This window comes from Trichomycterus rosablanca, chromosome 22 (assembly GCF_030014385.1).
Source record: "Trichomycterus rosablanca isolate fTriRos1 chromosome 22, fTriRos1.hap1, whole genome shotgun sequence".
Taxonomy (NCBI): domain Eukaryota; kingdom Metazoa; phylum Chordata; class Actinopteri; order Siluriformes; family Trichomycteridae; genus Trichomycterus; species Trichomycterus rosablanca.
The window spans coordinates 8,105,001-8,125,559 of NC_086009.1; the positions used below are offsets into that span (position 1 = coordinate 8,105,001).

A 20,559-nucleotide genomic window follows, 5' to 3' on the forward strand; every position below is an offset into this window, starting at 1 on the left:
CGTTTTAAAAGAGCAGGGTCCACTCAGAACAGACCTCGCGTTGGTCGTCCAAAGAAGCTGAGTGCACGTGCTCAGCGTCACATCCAACTGCTGTCTTTGAAAGATAGGCGCAGGAGTGCTGTCAGCATTGCTGCAGAGATTGAAAAGGTGGGGGGTCAGCCTGTCAGTGCTCAGACCATACGCCGCACACTACATCAAATTGGTCTGCATGGCTGTCACCCCAGAAGGAAGCCTCTTCTGAAGTCTCTACACAAGAAAGCCCGCAAACAGTTTGCTGAAGACATGTCAACAAAGGACATGGATTACTGGAACCATGTCCTATGGTCTGATGAGACCAAGATTAATTTGTTTGGTTCAGATGGTCTCAAGCATGTGTGGCGGCAATCAGGTGAGGAGTACAAAGATAAGTGTGTCATGCCTACAGTCAAGCATGGTGGTGGGAATGCCATGGTCTGTGGCTGCATGAGTGCAGCAGGTGTTGGGGAGTTACATTTCATTGAGGGACACATGAACTCCAATATGTACTGTGAAATACTGAAGCAGAGCATGATCCCCTCCCTCCGGAAACTGGGTCGCAGGGCAGTGTTCCAGCATGATAATGACCCCAAACACACCTCTAAGACGACCACTGCTTTATTGAAGAGGCTGAGGGTAAAGGTGATGGACTGGCCAAGCATGTCTCCAGACCTAAACCCAATAGAACATCTTTGGGGCATCATCAAGCGGAAGGTGGAGGAGCGCAAAGTCTCGAATATCTGCCAGCTCCGTGATGTCGTCATGGAGGAGTGGAAAAGCATTCCAGTGGCAACCTGTGAAGCTCTGGTAAACTCCATGCCCAGGAGAGTTAAGGCAGTTCTGGGAAATAATGGTGGCCACACAAAATATTGACACTTTAGGAACTTTCACTAAGGGGTGTACTCACTTTTGTTGCCGGTGGTTTAGACATTAATGGCTGTATATTGAGTTATTTTGAGGGAAGAATAAATTTACACTGTTATATAAGCTGCACACAGACTACTTTTCATTGTGTCAAAGTGTCATTTTGTCAGTGTTGTCCCATGAAAAGATATACTTAAATATCTGCAGAAATGTGAGGGGTGTACTCACTTTTGTGATACACTGTATATTAGGGCTGTCAAACGATTAAAATTTTTCAATCGCGATTAATCTCAGAATTTCATATAGTTAATCGCGATTAATCGCATTAAAAAAAAAATCTGTGTAAATGTTATAGAAAACAAGGATTTTTAAGTGAAATGTTACAATTAAAATGGTGAACACATTTTATGCTAAATGTACTGATGTTAAAAACTGCTGGGACAAGAGAAAACTGTAAGGGAGTTTTATTCACTCACATATTAGGCAGTAAATGTCAGATTGTAGGTTAGAATTTCTCCATCAGCAAACATTGTAGATCAGCGGTGCTTTAGGTGGGATAAGGCGTAGTTATTGTATCAGACTTGTCTGTGGTTGTATCGTGACGATGGTTTGATGGACGTTTCTACACGAAGTGAGTGTGTTTTGACCCTTTGGGGCTTCCATAGTTCATGAACTAACGTGCTCGACTCAGCTTTCCGGTATTCGGTACAGAAGAAGAAGTTAATTAAGTGTAATAAAGTGTTCTGCTCCCGACAACTTGTGAATATAGCGTGTATTTATTTCTTTATTATGCAAGTGCATCACTACCACGATCGGTTACATTATGTTAACAAACCGCAAATGAAAAACGGTGGCAAGTCCGACATTAAAACGTTTGTTCTACCAGTCAAGTGTCAACATGAACTAGAATTTGCGTTAATGGCACTAATTTTTTTAATCGCGTTAAATTGAGGTCGCGTTAATGCGTTATTATCGCGTTAACTTCGACAGCCCTAATATATATATATATATATTAGGTAGTCTCTCTATCTATCTGTTTTTAGATTTTTTTTTCTGCAGAAACTGGCACCCGTGATTATGTGACTGTCTTTGTTATACGGCATCCTTGAAGTCTTTGTTGGTTTAATGTTTGCTTGACTGTGGACACTGTGTACCAACACCATGTAATTTAAAACCTGTTTTGGTGGTTTTAAAGCATGATAAAGCATCGGTGGTGTAATGGTGTGGAAGTGCTTTAATGCATCAAGACCTGCTATTTAAGTGCTATTAATAAAACTCTTTATAAACAAATCCTGAAAGAAATGTGATATTATACACTATATTGTCAGAAGTATTTATTCACCCATTCAAATCATTGAATTCAGGTGTTCCAATCACTTCCATGGCCACAGGTGTATAAAACCAAGCACCTAGGCATGCAGACGGCTTCTACAAACATTAGTGAAAGAATGTGTCGCTCTCAGGAGCTCAGTGAATTCCAGCGTGGTACCGTGATAAGATGCCACCTGTGCAACAAGTCCAGTCGTGAAATTTCCTTGCTACTAAATATTCCACAGTCAACTGTCAGTCCTATTATAACAAAGTTAAAGTGATTGGGAATGACAGCAATTCAGCCACAAAGTGGTAGGCCACGTATAATGACAGAGCGGGGTAGGCAGATGCTGAGGCGCATAGTGCGCAGAGGTCGCCAACTTTCTGCAGAGTCGATCGCTACAGACCTCCAAACTTCATGTGGCCTCCAGATTAGCTCAATAACAGTGTGTAGAGAGCTTCATGGAATGGGTTTCCATGGCCGAGCAGCTGCATCCAAGCCTTACATCACCAAGCGCGATGCAAAGCGTCGGATGCAGTGGTGTAAAGCACGCCGCCACTGGACTCTAGATCAGTGGAGACATGTTCTCTGGAGTGACGAATCACGCTTCTCCGTCTGGCAATCCGATGGACGAGTCTGGGTTTGGCGGTTGCCAGGAGAACAGTACATGTCTGACTGCATTGTGCCAAGTGTAAAGTTTGGTGGAGGGGGGATTATGCTTCAGCATACCAAGAGATTTTTGACAATTTCATGCTCAACATGCCAAACTTGTGTTCAGATGAACTGATTCAACTTTGTGGTTAAGAAAAGAGAACTGTGCCAAATCTTGAGCATGTGATTAATTAGCTATGATTTGTGGTTGCCTGAGAACCAGTTTAACATAACATAAGTTTAAAAATAAATTTAATTTTATATTCATGCTTGGAACAAGTAATATATAGACTTTTATACACCGATCAGGCATAATATTATGACCACTTTCCTTATACACCGATACGACTATTTTATCAGCTCCACTTACCATATAGAAGCACTTTGTAGTTCTACAATTACTGACTGTAGTCCATCTGTTTCTCTACATACTTTTTACCCCCTTTCATGCTGTTCTTCAATGGTCAGGACTCTCACAGGACCACTACAGAGTAGGTATTATTTGGGTGGTGGATCATTCTCAGCACTGCAGTGACACTGACATGGTGGTGGTGTGTTAGTGTGTGTTAAGCCGGTATGAGTGGATCAGACACAGAAGTGTTGATGGAGTTTTAAACACCTCACTGTCACTACTGGACTGAGAATTGTCCACCAACCAAAAATATCCAGCCACCAGTGTCCCGTGGGCAGTGTCCTGTGACCACTGATGAAGGTCTAGAAGATGACCAACTCAAACAGCAGCAATAGATGAGCGATCGTCTAGGTGGGAGTGTCTAATAGAGTGTACAGTGAGTGGACACGGTATTTAAAAACTCCAGCAGCGCTGCTGTGCGATCCACTCATACCAGCACAACACACACTAACACACCACCACCATGTCAGTGTCACTGCAGTGCTGAGAATGATTTACCACCTAAATAATACCTGCTCTGTAGTGGTCCTGTGGGGGTCCTGACCATTAAAGAACAGCATGAAAGCAGGCTAAAAAGGTATGTAGAGAAATAAATGGACTACAGTCAGTAATTGCAGAACTACAATGTGCTTCCATATGGTAAGTGGAGCTGATAAAATGGACAGTGTGTGTAGAAACCACGTGGTTTTAATGTTATGGCTGGTCAGTGTATTGTTTTGGTCCCCCTTTTGATGCCAAAACAGCCCTGACCTGTCAAGGCATGGACTCCATTAGACCCCTTAAGGTGTGCTGTGGTATCCGGCACCAAGATGTTAGCAGTAGATCCTTTAACTCCTGTAAGTTGCGAGTGCATCCTGTTCCCATGTGTTCACCAGGTAAGCGATGCACACCCACGTGATTCATCAGACCAGGCCATCTTCTTCCATTGCTCCGTGGTCCAGTTCCCATGCTCACGTGCCCACTGTTGGTGCTTTCGACAAGTGGACAGGGGTCAGCATGGGCACCCTGACTGGTCTGCGGCTATGCAGCCCCATATGCAACAAACTGCGATACACTGTGTATTCTGACACCTTTCTATCAGAACCAGCATTAACTTCTTCAGCAGTTTGAGCTACAGTAGCTCGTCTGTTGGATCGGACCAGCCTTTGCTCTCCACGTGCATCAATGAGCCTTGGCCGTCCATGACCCTGTCGTTGGTTTACCACTGTTCCTTCGTTGGACCACTTTTGATAGATACTGACCACTGCAGACCGGGAACACCCCACAACAGCTGCAGTTTTGGAGATGCTCTGACCCAGTCGTCTAGCCATCACAATTTATAAGATAAAATGTTCACTTGCTGCTTAATATACCCCATCCACTAACAGGTGTCGTGATGAAGGGATAATCAGTGTTACTCACTTCACCTGTCAGTGGTCACTATTTTAAAGTAATAATATATTAAATACATTACATCAGGACAGAAAAAAGCAGAAGTGAAAATGAAGAAATACAACGACTGAATTCCTTTTTTACTTCTTCCCTTTTCAATAAATGAATTTAGCCTGTTTTGAAAATATGATGCAACTTGGTTCATATCTCCAGATCATTTTTATAAACTATTATATTATACACCGACCAGGCATAACATTATTACCACTGACAGATGAAGTGACGGCACCTGTTAGTGGGTGGGATATATTAAGCAGCAAGTGAACATTTTATCCTCAAAGTTGACGTGTTGGAAGCAGGAAAATGGATTTGGGCAAGCATAACGATTTGAGTGAGTTTGACAAGGGCCAAATTGTGATAGCTAGACGACTGGGTCAGAGCATCTCCAAAACTGCAGCTCTTGTGAGGTGTTCCCGGTCTGCAGTGGTCAGTATCTATCAAAAGTGGTCCAAGGAAGGAACAGTATACCGGCAACAGGGTCATGGGCGGCCAAGGCTCATTGATGCACCTGGGGAGCGAAGGCTGGCCCGTGTGGTCCGAATCAACAAATTGCTGAAGAAGTTAATGCTGGTTCTGATAGAAAGGTGTCAGAATACACAGTGCATCGCAGTTTGTTGCGTATGGGGCTGCATAGCCGCAGACCAGTCAGGGTGCCCATGCTGACCCCTGTCCACCGCCGAAAAGCGCCAACAATGGGCACGTGAGCATGGGAACTGGACCACGGAGCAATGGAAGAAGGTGGCCTGGTCTGATGAATCACTTTTTCTTTTACATCACGTGGATGGCCGGGTGCATGTGTGTCGCTTACCTGGGAAACATGGGACGTTGTGTTGCGGTTGAAGTACTGGCCTAGTAATCAGAAGGTTGCTGGTTCAAGCCTCACCACTGCCAGGTTGCTACTGTTGGGCCCTTAACCCAGACTGTACATTGTCACAGTACTGTAAGTCGCTTTGGATAAAGGCGTCTGCTAAACGCTGGAAATGGAAATGGAACACATGGCACCAGGATGCACTATGGGAACAGGATGCACTCGCAACTTACAGGAGTTAAAGGATCTGCTGCTAACATCTTGGTGCCGGATACCACAGCACACCTTCAGGGGTCGACAGGTCAAGGCTGTTTTGGCAGCAAACAGTGGACCAACACAAAATAAGAAAGGTGGTCATAATGTTATGCCTCATCGGTGTATTTTAAAGTACATGGAACAGTGGGCTTGGCCATTTTTTTGAAGAAAACCGATTCATGTCTGAACCATGTAACAGTGAAACCACCAAAACAGGTTTTAAATTCCATGATGTTGGTACACAGTGTCAAGCAAACATCAAACCAACAAAGACTTCAAAAATGCCGTATAATAAAGACAGTCAATCAGGGGTGATATTTTCTGCAGAAAAAATCTCCCATTGTCATCACTGACAACTACATGCTTGGCAATGTAGGAGCCAACACTCCTCTAAGCCATATTCCATTTGCAATAAGGTTGCGTATTAAATCCAGTTGCTTGAGATTATTAAAATTCTGGCACTACTGCCATGGCATAAATGTTCCATCCTGCCATGACATGACCTCAACAGTATATTTTATAACATTTTTAATGATCTCTGTTGTACTTTCTTTTATTACAGTCTGCAAAAACCACATACTGATGCCATTCCTTTTAAAGCTATTTTCACCTGCAAGACCTGCAAGTAAGAACTTTGACCCATTACTCAGTTTACTGTCAGAAATAGAAAGAAACGTCTACAAAGCCAGGGCAGACTAGAACTCGCTTTCATTTGGGAAAACAAGTATTCAATCATCTACAACCTCAAATCAGAAAAAGTTGGGACAGGATGGAAAATGCAAATAATAAAAAACACCGTGTCTTACATTCACTTTGACTTGTATTTGATTGCAGACAGGATGAACATAATAATAAACATCCATTCCTGCATTTCAGGCCAATTGGGACAGTAAAGCATTTACCACTTTGTAATGTTGCCATTCCTTTTCACCACGCTTAAAAGACGTTTTGGCACCGAGGATATCAAGTGATTTAGTGTTTCAGCTTTTATTTTGTCCCATTCTTTGTCTTCGTTGTCGCATTTTTCGTTTCAAAATTCTCCACACATTCTCTATTGGGGACAGATCATGACTGCAGGCAGGCCAGTCCAGTACCCGTACCTTCTTCTTCCACAGTCATGCCTTTGTAATGTGTGGTGGAAATTGTTTCTGATAACAGTCTGGATGGTCCTTTTTGTCTTTGGTCCAGAGCACACAGCATCCATTTTTTCAAAAAAAAAAAAAAAAAAAAAGACCTGGAATGCTGATTCATCTGACCACAATACACGTTTTCACTGTGTGATGGTCTATCCTAGATGCCTCCAAGCCCAGAGAAGTCAACACCACTTCTGGACATGATTAACATAAAGCTTTTTATTTGCACAGTAAAGTTTTAAGTTTGAAGATCACAGGCATTCAGCTTAAGCTTGCACCCTTGGCCTCTACGCACTGAAATTCCTCCCGATTCTTTGAATGGTTTAATGATATTATGCATCTTTGCTCATCAAGGACTCAGCCTTTCCTGGATGCTGCTTTTGTACCAAACCATAATTACAATCACCTGCCTAAAATCACATCATTATTTAGTTTTTTTGGAATGTGTTGCAGGCCTGAAATGCAGGAATGGATGTTTCTTAATAAATGAAATGAAGTTGAGCAGACACAACATGAAAAATTTCAGGTTCATCCTGTCTGCAATCAAATAAAAGTCAAAATAAATATCAGGTACACTGCATTTTTATTTTATTTGCATTTTCCATACTGTTCCAACTTTCTGATTTAGGGTTGTATTTAGATGTCAGATGGAACAAAAACATTAAGATACTGGGGAACTGCATATTCATAAAAATATAATTTCATACAGCAATGTTATGTGGACGCAGTAATGCCAATATCATCTACCTGTTACCTTTCTTGTGTGTATTTCTGTTTCAGGAAAAATAGCATTATTAGCCAACTGTTAAAAACGTACTCTCCCAGATGGAGAAGGGATGAGACCAATTTTACAAAGTTCAGGTGATGAAAGCAAAAAATCAAGCAAAACACACACTGATCAGCTATAACATTAAAACCCACCTCCCTGTTTCTACACTCACTGTCCATTTTATCAGCTCCACTTACCACATAGAAGCACTTTGTAGTTCTACAATTACTGACTGTAGTCCATCTGTTTCTCTGCATGCTTTGTTAGCCCCCTTTCACCATGTTCTTCAATGGTCAGGACCCCCACAGAGCAGTTATTATTTGGGTGGTGGATCATTCTCGGCACTGCAGTGACACTGACATGGTGGTGGTGTGTTAGTGAGTGTTGTGCTGGTATGAGTGGATCAGACACAGCAGTGCTGCTGGAGTTTTTAAACACCTCACTGTCCCTGCTGGACTGAGAATTGTCCACCAACCAAAAACATCCGGCCAACAGCGCCCCGTGGGCAGCGTCCTGTGACCACTGATGAAGGTCTAGAAGATGACCGACTCAAACAGCAGCAATAGATGAGCGATCGTCTCTGACTTACATCTACAAGGTGGACCAACTATGTAGGAGTGGACAGTGAGGCACCATGTCAGTGTCACTGCAGTGCTGAGAATTATCCACCATCTAAATAATACCTGCTCTGTAGTAGTCCTGTGGGGGTCTTGACAGCATGAACAGCATAAAAGGGGGCTAACAAAACATGCAGAGAAACAGATGGACTACAGTCAGTAATTGTAGAACTACAAAGTGCTCCTATATGGTAAGTGGAGCTGATAAAATGGATAATGTGTGTAGAAACAATGTTAATATTATGGCTGATCGGTACAACGGCGTATTAGGGCCACTAAAGAAAAAAATTATTTTATTCGTTCTGAGATTAAAGTCGATATTAATCTTAGATTAAAGTCGACATTATTCTGAGATTAAAGTTGAAATATTATGGCCAGAGAGTGTGCAGCCGTCACAGGCTTGTCAGTTCAGAGAAGCTCGGGTCTCAGTACCTGGATCGGCATGCATGCGCTGAGGGCCGCTTATAATGAGTGTTACTGTGGTTATCCAATAACCCGCGATTATTTTTGGGTGGCTGTTTGTATTGTACACTTCCATCCACATGACATGACGACTATACATGTCAATGCAATCATTTATAGCGATGTCATACGGTTTTAGTTTATCGTACGAGTCCATAAGGCTCGGTTGAGGTACCGGCGGCGACGACGTAGACACCGAGCGCACCGGTGCTGCACGTTCTTCTAAATAAACCCAGTTTATTACAAAGCTGTTTCAGCGTCCTTACAATAATAACAAACTGGTGCTGATGTGCAAGAGAGTGATGATTTCTTTATTTGTGTAACTGATATGAAAATATAACAAATCATGAACACCCCTTATTTCAACACAAGGAGGTTGCTATGGCTATAATATTTTGACTTTAATCTCGTTATTATTTTGACTTTAATCTCGTTATTATTTTGACTTTAATCTCGTTATTATTTTGACTTTAATCTCGTTATTATTTTGACTTTAATCTTGTAATATTTTGACTTTAATCTCGTTATTATTTTGACTTTAATCTCGTAATATTTTGACTTTAATCTCGTTATTATTTTGACTTTAATCTCGTAATATTTTGACTTTAATCTCATTATTTTGACTTTAATCTCGTTATTATTTTGACTTTAATCTCGTTATTATTTTGACTTTAATCTCGTTATTATTTTGACTTTAAATAATTTTTTTTTTTAAGTTTTGATTTTGAGAATAAAGTCATATAAGTTTCGATTTTGAGATTAAAGTGACCCTAATACGCCATTGTAATAAATAGACAGACACTATTTATGTGAAATTATTGAATTTTTATTTTGTCAGATGCATGCATAAACACATCATTTATTTTAATATGACTACAGACACAATCTCTTAGAAAGTGACTTCAGTTCCGAGAACCCGCTGGCTTGGCTCAGCTCACCAGTGGATCCCCATAGCTGGTGTTGAGAAGCTCAGTTCTAGATATTATCTAGTATTTGATTTCTTAAGAGAATACAGTTCAGCTGCATGGTATGCATCAGGAGCATCCCAGCCATTTTCATCAATAAGAAGAGCACAACGCTCAAAGACTGTTTCATCACAGGGGAACTGGGATTTTGGGGTGCATTCCTCTTTGCAAACAGTGAACTCTTCTGGAAGCACAAATTTGAGTTTGTCCTCCTTTGCACCATAAATCTGTGGCATGCAGTACATTAAAATTGGGCGTCCTCCTGGAATTCCTGGCCTTGGCCTTATTTGATGGGAGTTCCATGTCCTCACAACTTTGTCTAGTTCCTCGTGCATGAACATAAATCTGTAAAACTTAGTTCAACTACTGTCCCAACAAAAAATCTGCACAGAACATTTACCTGCATCAATATATGGGACACTTGTCATTCAAAAAGCCTGTGTTGAGTCATAAGTTAAAGATATACATCATTAAAATATTATCAAAACTTTATATTGTCAAAATCTTATACCTGGCTTCAATGACCAGATTAGCAAGCACACCTACAATTAGTCACCGTGCCTTGTCTCTTGCTCCACAATTTATCAGCCAACCCCTAACTTGACCATTAGTGGTAAAAGACTGCCAACATGGGGTCGCAGCTGATTTGTTGGTAAAGCTATTTTGGTGGTAGAATATTGTAATCATAGAAGTGGCACTAACATAGTAGTGTGTTTTGCTGGTACAACTGAATGTGACAGCAATGTTGCTGGACTTTTTTGTAAGTGTGACTTGTGCCTGGAATTGTCTACCAAAATAATACCTTTTGGTGGTGCGATTACATTAATAAATTGTGTAGATTAATAGACAGATTAATTACAGACTATAGCTGTTTCTGATCAAATGTAGTGAAGGTAGCTTAATAAAAACAATCTGGCAATACATAACTGATGAATATACAGAAGGTGTAGCCTGTGGCTATAGAGCTTACCCGAATTAGGTTATTAAGGAAGCAGAACTGCATCAGATTTCTGTCCAAGAAGTCACCGGAAAAATGTCCATCATCTCTGAGCGTCTGGAAAATGTCCATCCAGAACTGTCCACTTTGTTTACGCAGAATGCCCCACCACGATTCTATGCGTTGGTTTGCCGTGCTGCATCCATAAATGAAACTTCTCTCTCCTGCGTAAGGGTCCGAGTGATTTCTGCGTAAAAACATCTGCATTTCCCTCACATGCCCATTCTCAGTACCTGGATCGGCACACAAGCGCTGAGGGCAGCCTCCAATGCGCATTACTGTGGTTATCCAATAACCCGCAATTACTTTTGGGTCGTTATTCGTGTTGTACGCCTCCATCCACATGACATGGCGACTAAATCCGTCAATGCAACCATTTATAGCAATGCCATAAGGCTTTAGTTTATCGTACGAGTGCATATGCCATAAAGCGTTGGGGCCTCGGTTGCAGTACTGGCGACGGCACAGACGCCGAGTTGCACTCCTTCGGGATCGATAATTTTGATGATCATTCTTATCGTCTCCTGTAAAACTACAAACCCTCTTCGAATAGCACGGAGATGTAACCACCGATAGCCTTGTAGCCTGCCACTACCCGCAAGTTCCGCTTCAATAAAAGAGAAGATTTCCTCTAAGTCCGTCTGGTTCTTTCTTCTAAATAAATGCAGTTTACTGCAAATCCGTTTCAGCGTCCTTATGCTAATAACAATCCGGTGCTGTTGTGCCAAGAGATTGAGGATTTCTTTATTCGTAAAACCGATGCGAAAGTATAACTTCACCAAATCGTGAACATCACTCATTTTAACACGAGGCAGCTGCTATGGCCATAATATTTCAACTTTAATCTCAGAATAATGTCGACTTTAATCTCAGAATAATATCGACTTTAATCTCAGAATAACATCGACTTTAATCTCAGAACAAATAAAAATATTTTTTTCTTTAGTGGCCCTAATACGCCGTCGTAGATCGGTGTATACTGTATATACGGTGTATGCATGTAAAATGAACAGTTAACCTTTTTTTTCCTTTAGGTCATTGCTAAACAACAAGTGTAATGCCAGTTCCAAGGCTGTAGTCACACAAGCTAATACACCTCTGGGGTCAAAACTGGTGTATGATGGAGAGCCGAAAAGGTCCCTGGAAATAAAACAAGATCTATTTAGCAGATTTGTCAAGGTATGTGGTGGTTGTGTTTATACAGATATGGCATGTACAGTGGTGCTTGAAAGTTTGTGAACCCTTTAGAATTTTCTATATTTCTGCATAAATATGACCTAAAACACCATCAGATTTTCACACAAGTCCTAAAAGTAGATAAAGAGAACCCAGTTAAACAAATGAGACAAAAATATTACACTTAGTCATTTATTTATTGAGGAAAATGATCCACTATTACATATTTGTGAGTGGCAAAAGTATGTGAACCTCTAGGATTCGCAGTTAATTTGAAGGTGAAATTAGAGTCAGATGTTTTCAATCAATGGGATGACAATCAGGTGTGAGTGGGCACCCTGTTTTATTTAAAGAACAGGGATCTATCAAAGTCTGCTCTTTACAACATGTTTGTGGTAGTGTATCATGGCACGAACAAAGGAGATTTCTGAGGACCTCAGAAAAAGAGTTGTTGATGCTCATCAGGCTGGAAAAGGTTACAAAACCATCTCTAAAGAGTTTGGACTCCACCAATCCACAATCAGACAGATTGTGTACAAATGGAGGAAATTCAAGACCATACCCTCCCCAGGAGTGGTCGACCAACAAAGATCACTCCAAGAGCAAGGCGTGTAAAAGTCGGCAAGGTCACAAAGGGTAACTTCTAAGCAACTGAAGGCCTCTTTCACATTGGCTAATGTTAATGTTCATGAGTCCACCAAAAGGAGAACACTGAACAACAATGGTGTGCATGGCAGGGTTGCAAGGAGAAAGCCACTGCTCTCCAAAAAGAACATTGCTGCTCATCTGCAGTTTGCTACAGATCACGTGGACAAGCCAGAAGGCTACTGGAAGAATGTTTTGTGGACGGATGAGACCAAAATAGAACTTTTTGGTTTAAATGAAAAGCGTTATGATTGGAGAAAGGAAAACGCTGCATTCCAGCATAAGAACCCTATCCCATCTGTGAAACATGGTGGAGGTAGTATCATGGTTTGGGCCTGTTTTGCTGCATCTGGGCCAGGACGGCTTGCCATCATTGATGGAACAATGAATTCTGAATTATATCAGAGAATTCTTAAGGAAAATGTCAGGACATCTGTCCATGAACTGAATCTCAAGAGAAGATGGGCCATGCAGCAAGACAACGACCCTAAGCACACAAGTCATTCTACAAAGAATGGTTAAAGAAGAATAAAATGTTTTGGAATGGCCAAGTCAAAGTCCTGACAATACAATCGAAATGTTGTGGAAGGACCTGAAGTGAGCAGTTAATGTGAGGAAACCCACCAACATCCCAGAGTTGAAGCTGTTCTGTACGGAGGAATGGGCTAAAATTCCTCCAAGCCGGTGTGCAGGACTGATCAACAGTTATCGGAAACGTTTAGTTGCAGTTATTGCTGCAAAGGGGGGTCAAACCAGATACTGAAAGCAAAGGTTCACATACTTTTGCCACTCACAAATATGTAATATTGGATCATTTTCCTCAATAAATAAATGACCAAGTATAATATTTTTGTCTCATTTGTTTAACTGGGTTCTCTTTATCTACTTTTAGGACTTGTGTGAAAATCTGATGATGTTTTAGATCATATTTATGCAGAAATATAGAAAATTCTAAAGGGTTCACAAACTTTCAAGCACCACTGTACATTATGTTGTGCAGTTTGAATACATTTCTCAGTAATAAAGTAATAGCACTATTAAGATTATCATTAATAAGTAGCTTGTTTGTATTTTTAATCCAGTAGTGAGGTATCTTCATAAACAGTACTTTTTTTTGTACATTTCTATATTTTAATTAATTCAGTTTTCAGTCGACTGGAAACAAGGACACTCAGACCTTGGCTAACAGTGTGAGGTCTCCAATGACGTATTTATTCTGTCATGTAAATTATTTCAAAAAGCCTTCGAGCTAGGGTGTGCCCCACAGGCTGCCTGAAATTGATGCACTGACATATTCAGGTAACAAGGTTTAACATCAAGGTACATTTGTGAAAGGTACTGACAGCCTGGAATCAGATCAGACCAGACCAACAATGCTTTTAAAACTCTGCAAGAAAGCCATCAGAACCAGAAATTATTTGGCATGTGGATTAGGGCATAATTCTAGATCATTCTTTACAAGTTATTGGTTTATTGCTCTTCTGGTATTTTTTATTGTAATATATTTGAGGAGGAAATTTGATTTTGATTTCATATGATTAATGACTAAGCTATGGCTATAACAAGAAACAAAGATCTCAAGGTCAATACTATGTCTAGGCTATAACAAGGAATAAGGATCTCAAGGTCAATACTATGGTTAGGCAATAACAAGGAACAAGGATCTCAAGGTTGGATTTTTCCCCACTTTTTACAGTGTGAGATCTTTCTTCTCTTCATGTTTAGGAGTCGCCCTTTGGAGATGCAACACAGAAGTCATGTTCTGTGGTGGGAAATGGAGGCATTCTTCTCAATAGCAGCTGTGGACAGAAAATTGACTTCGCCCATTTTGTGATCAGGTCTGACGGCATTAAACAATTATTGACACCATTTGAGCAAATGTGATACATGTTATGTTTCAGACTAAATTGAGAACAACCCCCCTTTGAATGTGCTGCCATCACAAAAGTGTAAATTACCTTTTCCAAGTGTAGTGACTCAAGCCCATAGCATGATGGACCCTGACCCTGATGGTCCATCCCAGAGAACTTGACGCCATTTTTGTACATGGTTAACATAAAGGCTTTGTGAATGTAAATCCATATTGTAGTGCTTGACAAAGGTTTGCCTTAAGCCTTAACTGCCCTTCTCCAATGTTCTGGTTCAGGTGCAATATTCCACCAATGGGGAGTGAACATGAAAGAGATGTGGGATCGAAAACACACCTTGTTACAGCCAATCCCAGCATCTTCAGTCAAAAGTAAGTATTATATTTCAGTGATTTTTTTTTGTCTTACACCCCCCTCCCCAAATAAATAGATAAATAAATAAATAAATATATAAATAAAATGTACTGGTCAAGTTGTACAACTCTTCTCTTTCCCAACCCACTGATTTGATGCCAAAAATAGTTGTGGGTTCACAATGCTCACAAATTCTGCGGGCAGGCCAGTCCAGTATCCGTACCCTCTTCTTCCGCAGCCATGCCTTTGTAACAGTCTGGATGGTCATTTTCGTCTTTGGTCCGGAGAACAGTGTGTCCATTTTTTTCCCCAAAAGAGACCTGGAATGCTAATTCATCTGAACACAATACACATTTTCACTGTGTGACGGTCCATCCTAGATGCCTCTGAGCCCAGAGAAGTCGACGCCGCTTCTGGACATGGTTAACATAAGACACAGGAAAGTTTTAAGTGGCATTTGTGCATGTAACTCCGTATTGTAGTGCATGACAAAGGTTTGCGATAAAGTATTTTCTTCACTGTAACCTTTATGACGCATTTTAAAATCAACACATTAGTCCATGAGACTGGAACACATTATTTCTCTCTTCTTATTTTTAGGTATAAAAGCTTAGAGGAGCGACGGCGGCCGATGGTGGAAAGCCTGCACGCCTATGGAAACTCATTGCTCTTGCTGCCTGCCTTCTCTTTTAGTTTTAATACACCCTTGTGTCTGAGAGTCCATTACACACTGGAGGACTTTAGTACAGCTGGTCCACAGGCCGTCTTTCTTAATCCGGATTATGTAAGGTGTCTTTCAAGCTTTTGGAAGGATCTGGGTCTCCGTGCACATCGCCTTAGCTCGGGGCTCATGATGGTCAGTTTGGCTATGGAGCTGTGCGATACTGTTCACCTGTATGGTTTCTGGCCATTTGAACACCATCCAGTTAATCACCAGCAACTCACCAACCACTACTACGATGACCGAAAAGTCTCAAGGGTGCACTCGATGTCTACCGAGTTTGAGCTTTTATTGAGATTTCATACCAATGGTATTGTCAATCTGCATCTAGGGGAGTGCCCAGTGTAGGCAGTATAGGCAGGATGTGAACCTGATGGTTATTCCACACAAATGCAGATTCGTCTCATATGCACACTTTGATGACGTTTTACTGCAACCGCTCAAGCCAAACACTGAACAAAGCGACTGTTCATGGTTAATTTAGAATTAAATAAATATATATTTTTTAAAACAAACATGTTGAACTTAAGGAAAGTGAGTTTAAGGGTAAAAATTTCTCGACAAAGGACGTTGAGTTTCAAAGATTTTGAGTTTAGGGGACGTTGAGTAACAAGGTACCACTGTAGTTTTAAAATACTGGCTGCATAATAAATTGAACTGCTAGCTACTAGGTATGTAACGATACACTCTACCCATGATGCAATACAATTTACGATACTGCGTTCATGATAAAAATGTTTTAAACAAATTGAAGACAAATTATGACAAAGTTTTCTTTTATTATTTCTCATATATACTGTATTTGTGCTTATCTTTTATTTATCTAAATAACGAATGCCCTTTTATTTCTGAGATATGCCAAATAATGCTTATTGTGTAAAAAAAACTTAAATGAAATTTTAAAACAAATCCAATATTATATAAATAAATGAATAATAAATAAATAATACAAACAAAGAAAGTATCCTCACATAAATAAATTTGACTGGAAAATCCCCTACCTGGCAACTTTGTGAAGTGCCGTCAACCAGGCGAGGTGAATAGCGCCAGTGCCCTCTGCTGTTCAAAGTGAATATCGATTCATCTTAAATGAATAACCGATTCGAATCGTGGCACGTGTGCACCGATTTTTAACTGTCTTGCGGTGCATCGTTACATCCTCTGTTTTGCCCTTTATCCCCAAACATATGGGAACATCTGACTGCAACTTCTACATCATATTCCAAACCATTGGCTTTAAAATGGAGTTGACATTTTGAGGCTAGAACAGTCTTTACCTCTCTAGTAACATTTTAATTCATTATAATTTTAATCAATAACATCTTCAATGTGTTTTGCATTGTGATGCAGTATGTATGTGTGTGTATTTAGTAAACATCTAGTTAGTTATAGTTAACTATATAGTGATATTTCCTATGTGTCCATACTTTAGGGACACCCTGTATTATTCATCTATTACAGTTTATGTTAAGGGTCTTTATTGGGGTTGAGTTTAGGGTTCTGTGCAGGCCACTGGAGTTTCTTTACAGCAGAATAATAAAACATATAGCACATACTGTTGGTTATATAATGTAGCTCTGGTCATGTTACTGTTATGTATAGTTCTATATTACTGCATTTTTCTGCTTTTGTGTGTGTGTGTTTTAATAAAGACTAAAGCCTTGCTCACATAAAAACCTATGATATGAACATCTGAATGTTTTAAATATTTTGATAAAGTTGCTATAAGGTTATGGGAACTGCTGACACATAGTTTTGAAAGGCACACGTGGATGTGTTTGGGCCCACAATTCATAATGCACTGTCAAAACAAAAACCAAGCCACAGGGAACCTATTGATCTCAAAAGCACAGATAGCAAGAATTTACACCGACCAGGCGTAACATCATGACCACCTTTCTAATATTGTGTTGGTCCCCCTTTTGCTACCAAAACAGCCCTGCAACTGTGATGCACTGTGTATTCTGACACCTTTCTATCAAAACCAGCATTAACTTCTTCAGCAATTTGAGCTACAGTAGCTCGTCTGTTGGATCGGACCACACGGGCCAGCCTTCGTTCCCCATGTGCATCAATGACCCTGTCGCCGGTTTACCACTGTTCCTTCCTTGGACCACTTTTGATAGATACTGAACACTGCAGACCGGTATCACACCACAAGAGCTGCTGTTTTGGAGAGGCTCTGACCCAGTCGTCTAGCCATCACAATTTGGCCCGTGTCAAACGTACTTGCTCAAATTCTTAGGCTTGCCCATTTTTCCTGCTTTTAACACATCAATGTTGAGGATAAAATGTTCACTTGCTGCCTAATATATCCCACCTACTAACAGGTGCCGTGATGAAGAGATAATCAGTGTTATTCACTTACCCTGTCAGTGGTCATAATGTTATATATGGTTGGTGTAGAACAAGTATTTGTAGGACTACAGTGTGTTTGTGTGTACCTCAGTGCACCTCAGTCAAGTAACCCAAAACTCTTTCAAAAACTGTTGGTTGATCAGTCCTTAATTTTTAATAAAGCTTACACAGTTTTCTTAGTGAACAAAAACACTGACGTAATTAAACTGTGCAAATTCAGACCTCTCTCTCTCTCTCTCTCTCTCTCTCTCTCTCTCTCTCTCTCTCTCTCTCTCTCTCTCTCTCTATATATATATATATATATATATATATATATATATATAGTATATACTGTATGTCATACCTAACTTTGCAACTTGTGTTGGAATGTGATTTGTTTAATTTAAAAAAGCCCCTTTGTCTCCCCCTAGTGGTCTCTACAAAAAATGTTGTTCTGTTAGGCAGTCCAGAGGGCCAAGTAATACAAATTTAAAATTTGTAATATATTAGGCAGCAAGTGAACATTTTATCCTCAAAGTTGATGTGTTAGATGCAGGAAAAATGAGCAATTTGAGCAAGTACGTTTGACAAGGGCCAAATTGTGATGGCTAGACGACTGGGTCAGAGCATCTCCAAAACTGCAGCTCTTGTGGGGTGTTCCCGGTCTGCAGTGGTCAGTATCTATCAAAAGTGGTTCAAGGAAGGACGGGGTCATGGGCGGCCAAGGCTCACTGATGCACATCGGGAGCGAATGCTGGCCCGTGTGGTCCGATCCAACAGACGAGCTACTGTAGCTCAAATTACTGAAGAGGTTAATGCTGGTTCTGACAGAAAGGTGTCAGAATACACAGCCCATACTGACCCCTGCCCACCGCCGAAAGCGCCAACAATGGGCACATGAGCATGGGAACTGGACCACGGAGCAATGGAAGAAGGTGGCCTGGTCTGATGAATCACATTTTCTTATACAGTATATCACGTGGATGACCGGCTGCTTGTGTGTCGCTGACCTGGGGAACACATGGCACCAGGATGCACTATGGGAAGAAGGCAAGCCGATCTGAACTTGTAATTTGAGTCACTTTAGTAGTATTACTGATGAAGTGGCTGTAGACTGATATTAAATTATGGTGCCACTTTTTCGTTATGTGTGTTGGATTACTTGGTTCCTTTAATGAACGTTCCTCCCTGTGTAATATCATGTTTAATTTAATGATTTTAAATTAATCACTGTGTAAAAATAGGACATTAAAGCAGTCTAAAAGATTTCAGAGTACTTTATGCTACTCGACATAGTGTGAACTGTTTAGTATTCAACCCGTCTGGAGGAAAAAGTCCACCAACTTCAATACTACGAATGCCACCCAAATCGGGAATGAAAAGACAGGGACAGAAAAGGGTCCTAAATTCAAGGGGCTCTATTTAAAGGTTGTTTGGTGCAGAGTGTTCTTGATTCTGAGCCAGGTTTTAACTATTTATGCCTCGTATTTACTCTGTACTAGTTGTGCATTTAAGAAACAGGTTTGTGAGGTTAATAAGACGTCCCAGAATGTTTGCTGAGTACATGAAGTCATAATAAAACCCCAGAAAAAGAGGATCTCTGAAGTCAAAATTAAATTGATTTGGCAAACAAAAATCTAGTTCAGTGCAGCAGTGGGTACAGAACCTGAATGGGGAAATTCCAGGGCTGCTTTCCAACAGTCCATTAGAGATTAAAACAATCAATCTACTGTCACACACGGAAACTGGCGTTCAGACTGCATAGTTAGGCTCTTTAGTTTTGTTAGTAGTCAGTTCATTTCCGTAATCATTTTCAGCAAATCCGATCCTTTAATTCGGAGGTGGTCGTACCTGGGGAACACGTGGCACCAGGATGCACTAAGGGACGAAAGCAAGCCGCCGGAGGCAGTGTGATGCTTTGGGCAATGTTCTGCTGGGAAACCTTGGGTCCTGCCATCCATGTGGATGTTACTTTGACACGTACCATCTACCTAAGCATTGTTGCAGACCATGTACACTCTTTCATGGAGACGGTATTCCCTGGTGGCTGTGGCCTCTTTCAGCAGGATAATGCGCCCTGCCACAAAGCTAAAATGCTTCAGGAATGGTTTGAGGAGCACAACAACGAGTTTTAGGTGTTGACTTGGCCTCCAAATTCCCCAGATCTCAATCCAATCGAGCATCTGTGGATGTGCTGGACGGACAAGTCAGATCCATGGAGGCCCCCACCTCACAACTTACAGGAGTTAAAGGATCTGCTGCTAACATCTTGGTGCCAGATACCACAGCACACCTTCAGGGGTCTAGTGGAGTCCATGCCTTGACGGGTCAGGGCTGTTTTGGCAGCAAAAGGGGTCCAACACAATATTAGAAAGGTGGTCATAATGTTATGCATGATCAGTGTATATGTAAAGGCTGCCTCTATCCTAAATGTTATCCTTATCTTCAGTGTAAATAAACCATATGACTGCAATACTGTTGTTAGTGAATGCATCACATTATCCCACCGGTCACAATTGTGACCACACATAAAATAGAATTTTTTACCTATTTTTTCATGAAACTTAATGATTGATTATTTCAAAGGGTTACTCATAACACATGATTTGGATGTTTTCATGTCTGGGAAAAATTCTGGATTAAATGGGTTAAAAATAGAATAGAATAGAATGCGTTTATTTGTCATATATACATACTATACCCAGCTTGTTTGGGGACTGGGGTCAGAGCGCAGGGTCAGCCATTGTACCGCATTCCTGGAGCAGAG

At 40.8% G+C, this 20,559-nt stretch overlaps 1 protein-coding gene across 3 annotated transcripts in view; it reads left to right on the forward strand.

The window, feature by feature from the left end:
* Window positions 1–17,116, forward strand: part of LOC134335989 (alpha-2,8-sialyltransferase 8F-like) — a 19,570-nt gene extending 2,454 nt beyond the window's left edge. For 2 of the 3 annotated variants that reach the window (XM_063018656.1, XM_063018657.1), the window contains 6 exons: window positions 6,311–6,373; window positions 7,662–7,742; window positions 11,726–11,870; window positions 14,238–14,350; window positions 14,659–14,751; window positions 15,335–17,116. In XM_063018656.1, the coding sequence (XP_062874726.1) occupies window positions 6,311–6,373; window positions 7,662–7,742; window positions 11,726–11,870; window positions 14,238–14,350; window positions 14,659–14,751; window positions 15,335–15,803 (964 nt within the window). In that variant the 3' untranslated portion in view covers window positions 15,804–17,116. Of the gene's footprint in view, window positions 1–6,310; window positions 6,374–7,661; window positions 7,743–11,725; window positions 11,871–14,237; window positions 14,351–14,658; window positions 14,752–15,114; window positions 15,225–15,334 lie in introns of those variants that run through there. The other variant, XM_063018658.1, reaches the window with a different exon arrangement.
* The last annotated feature ends 3,443 nt before the right edge of the window (window positions 17,117–20,559 follow it).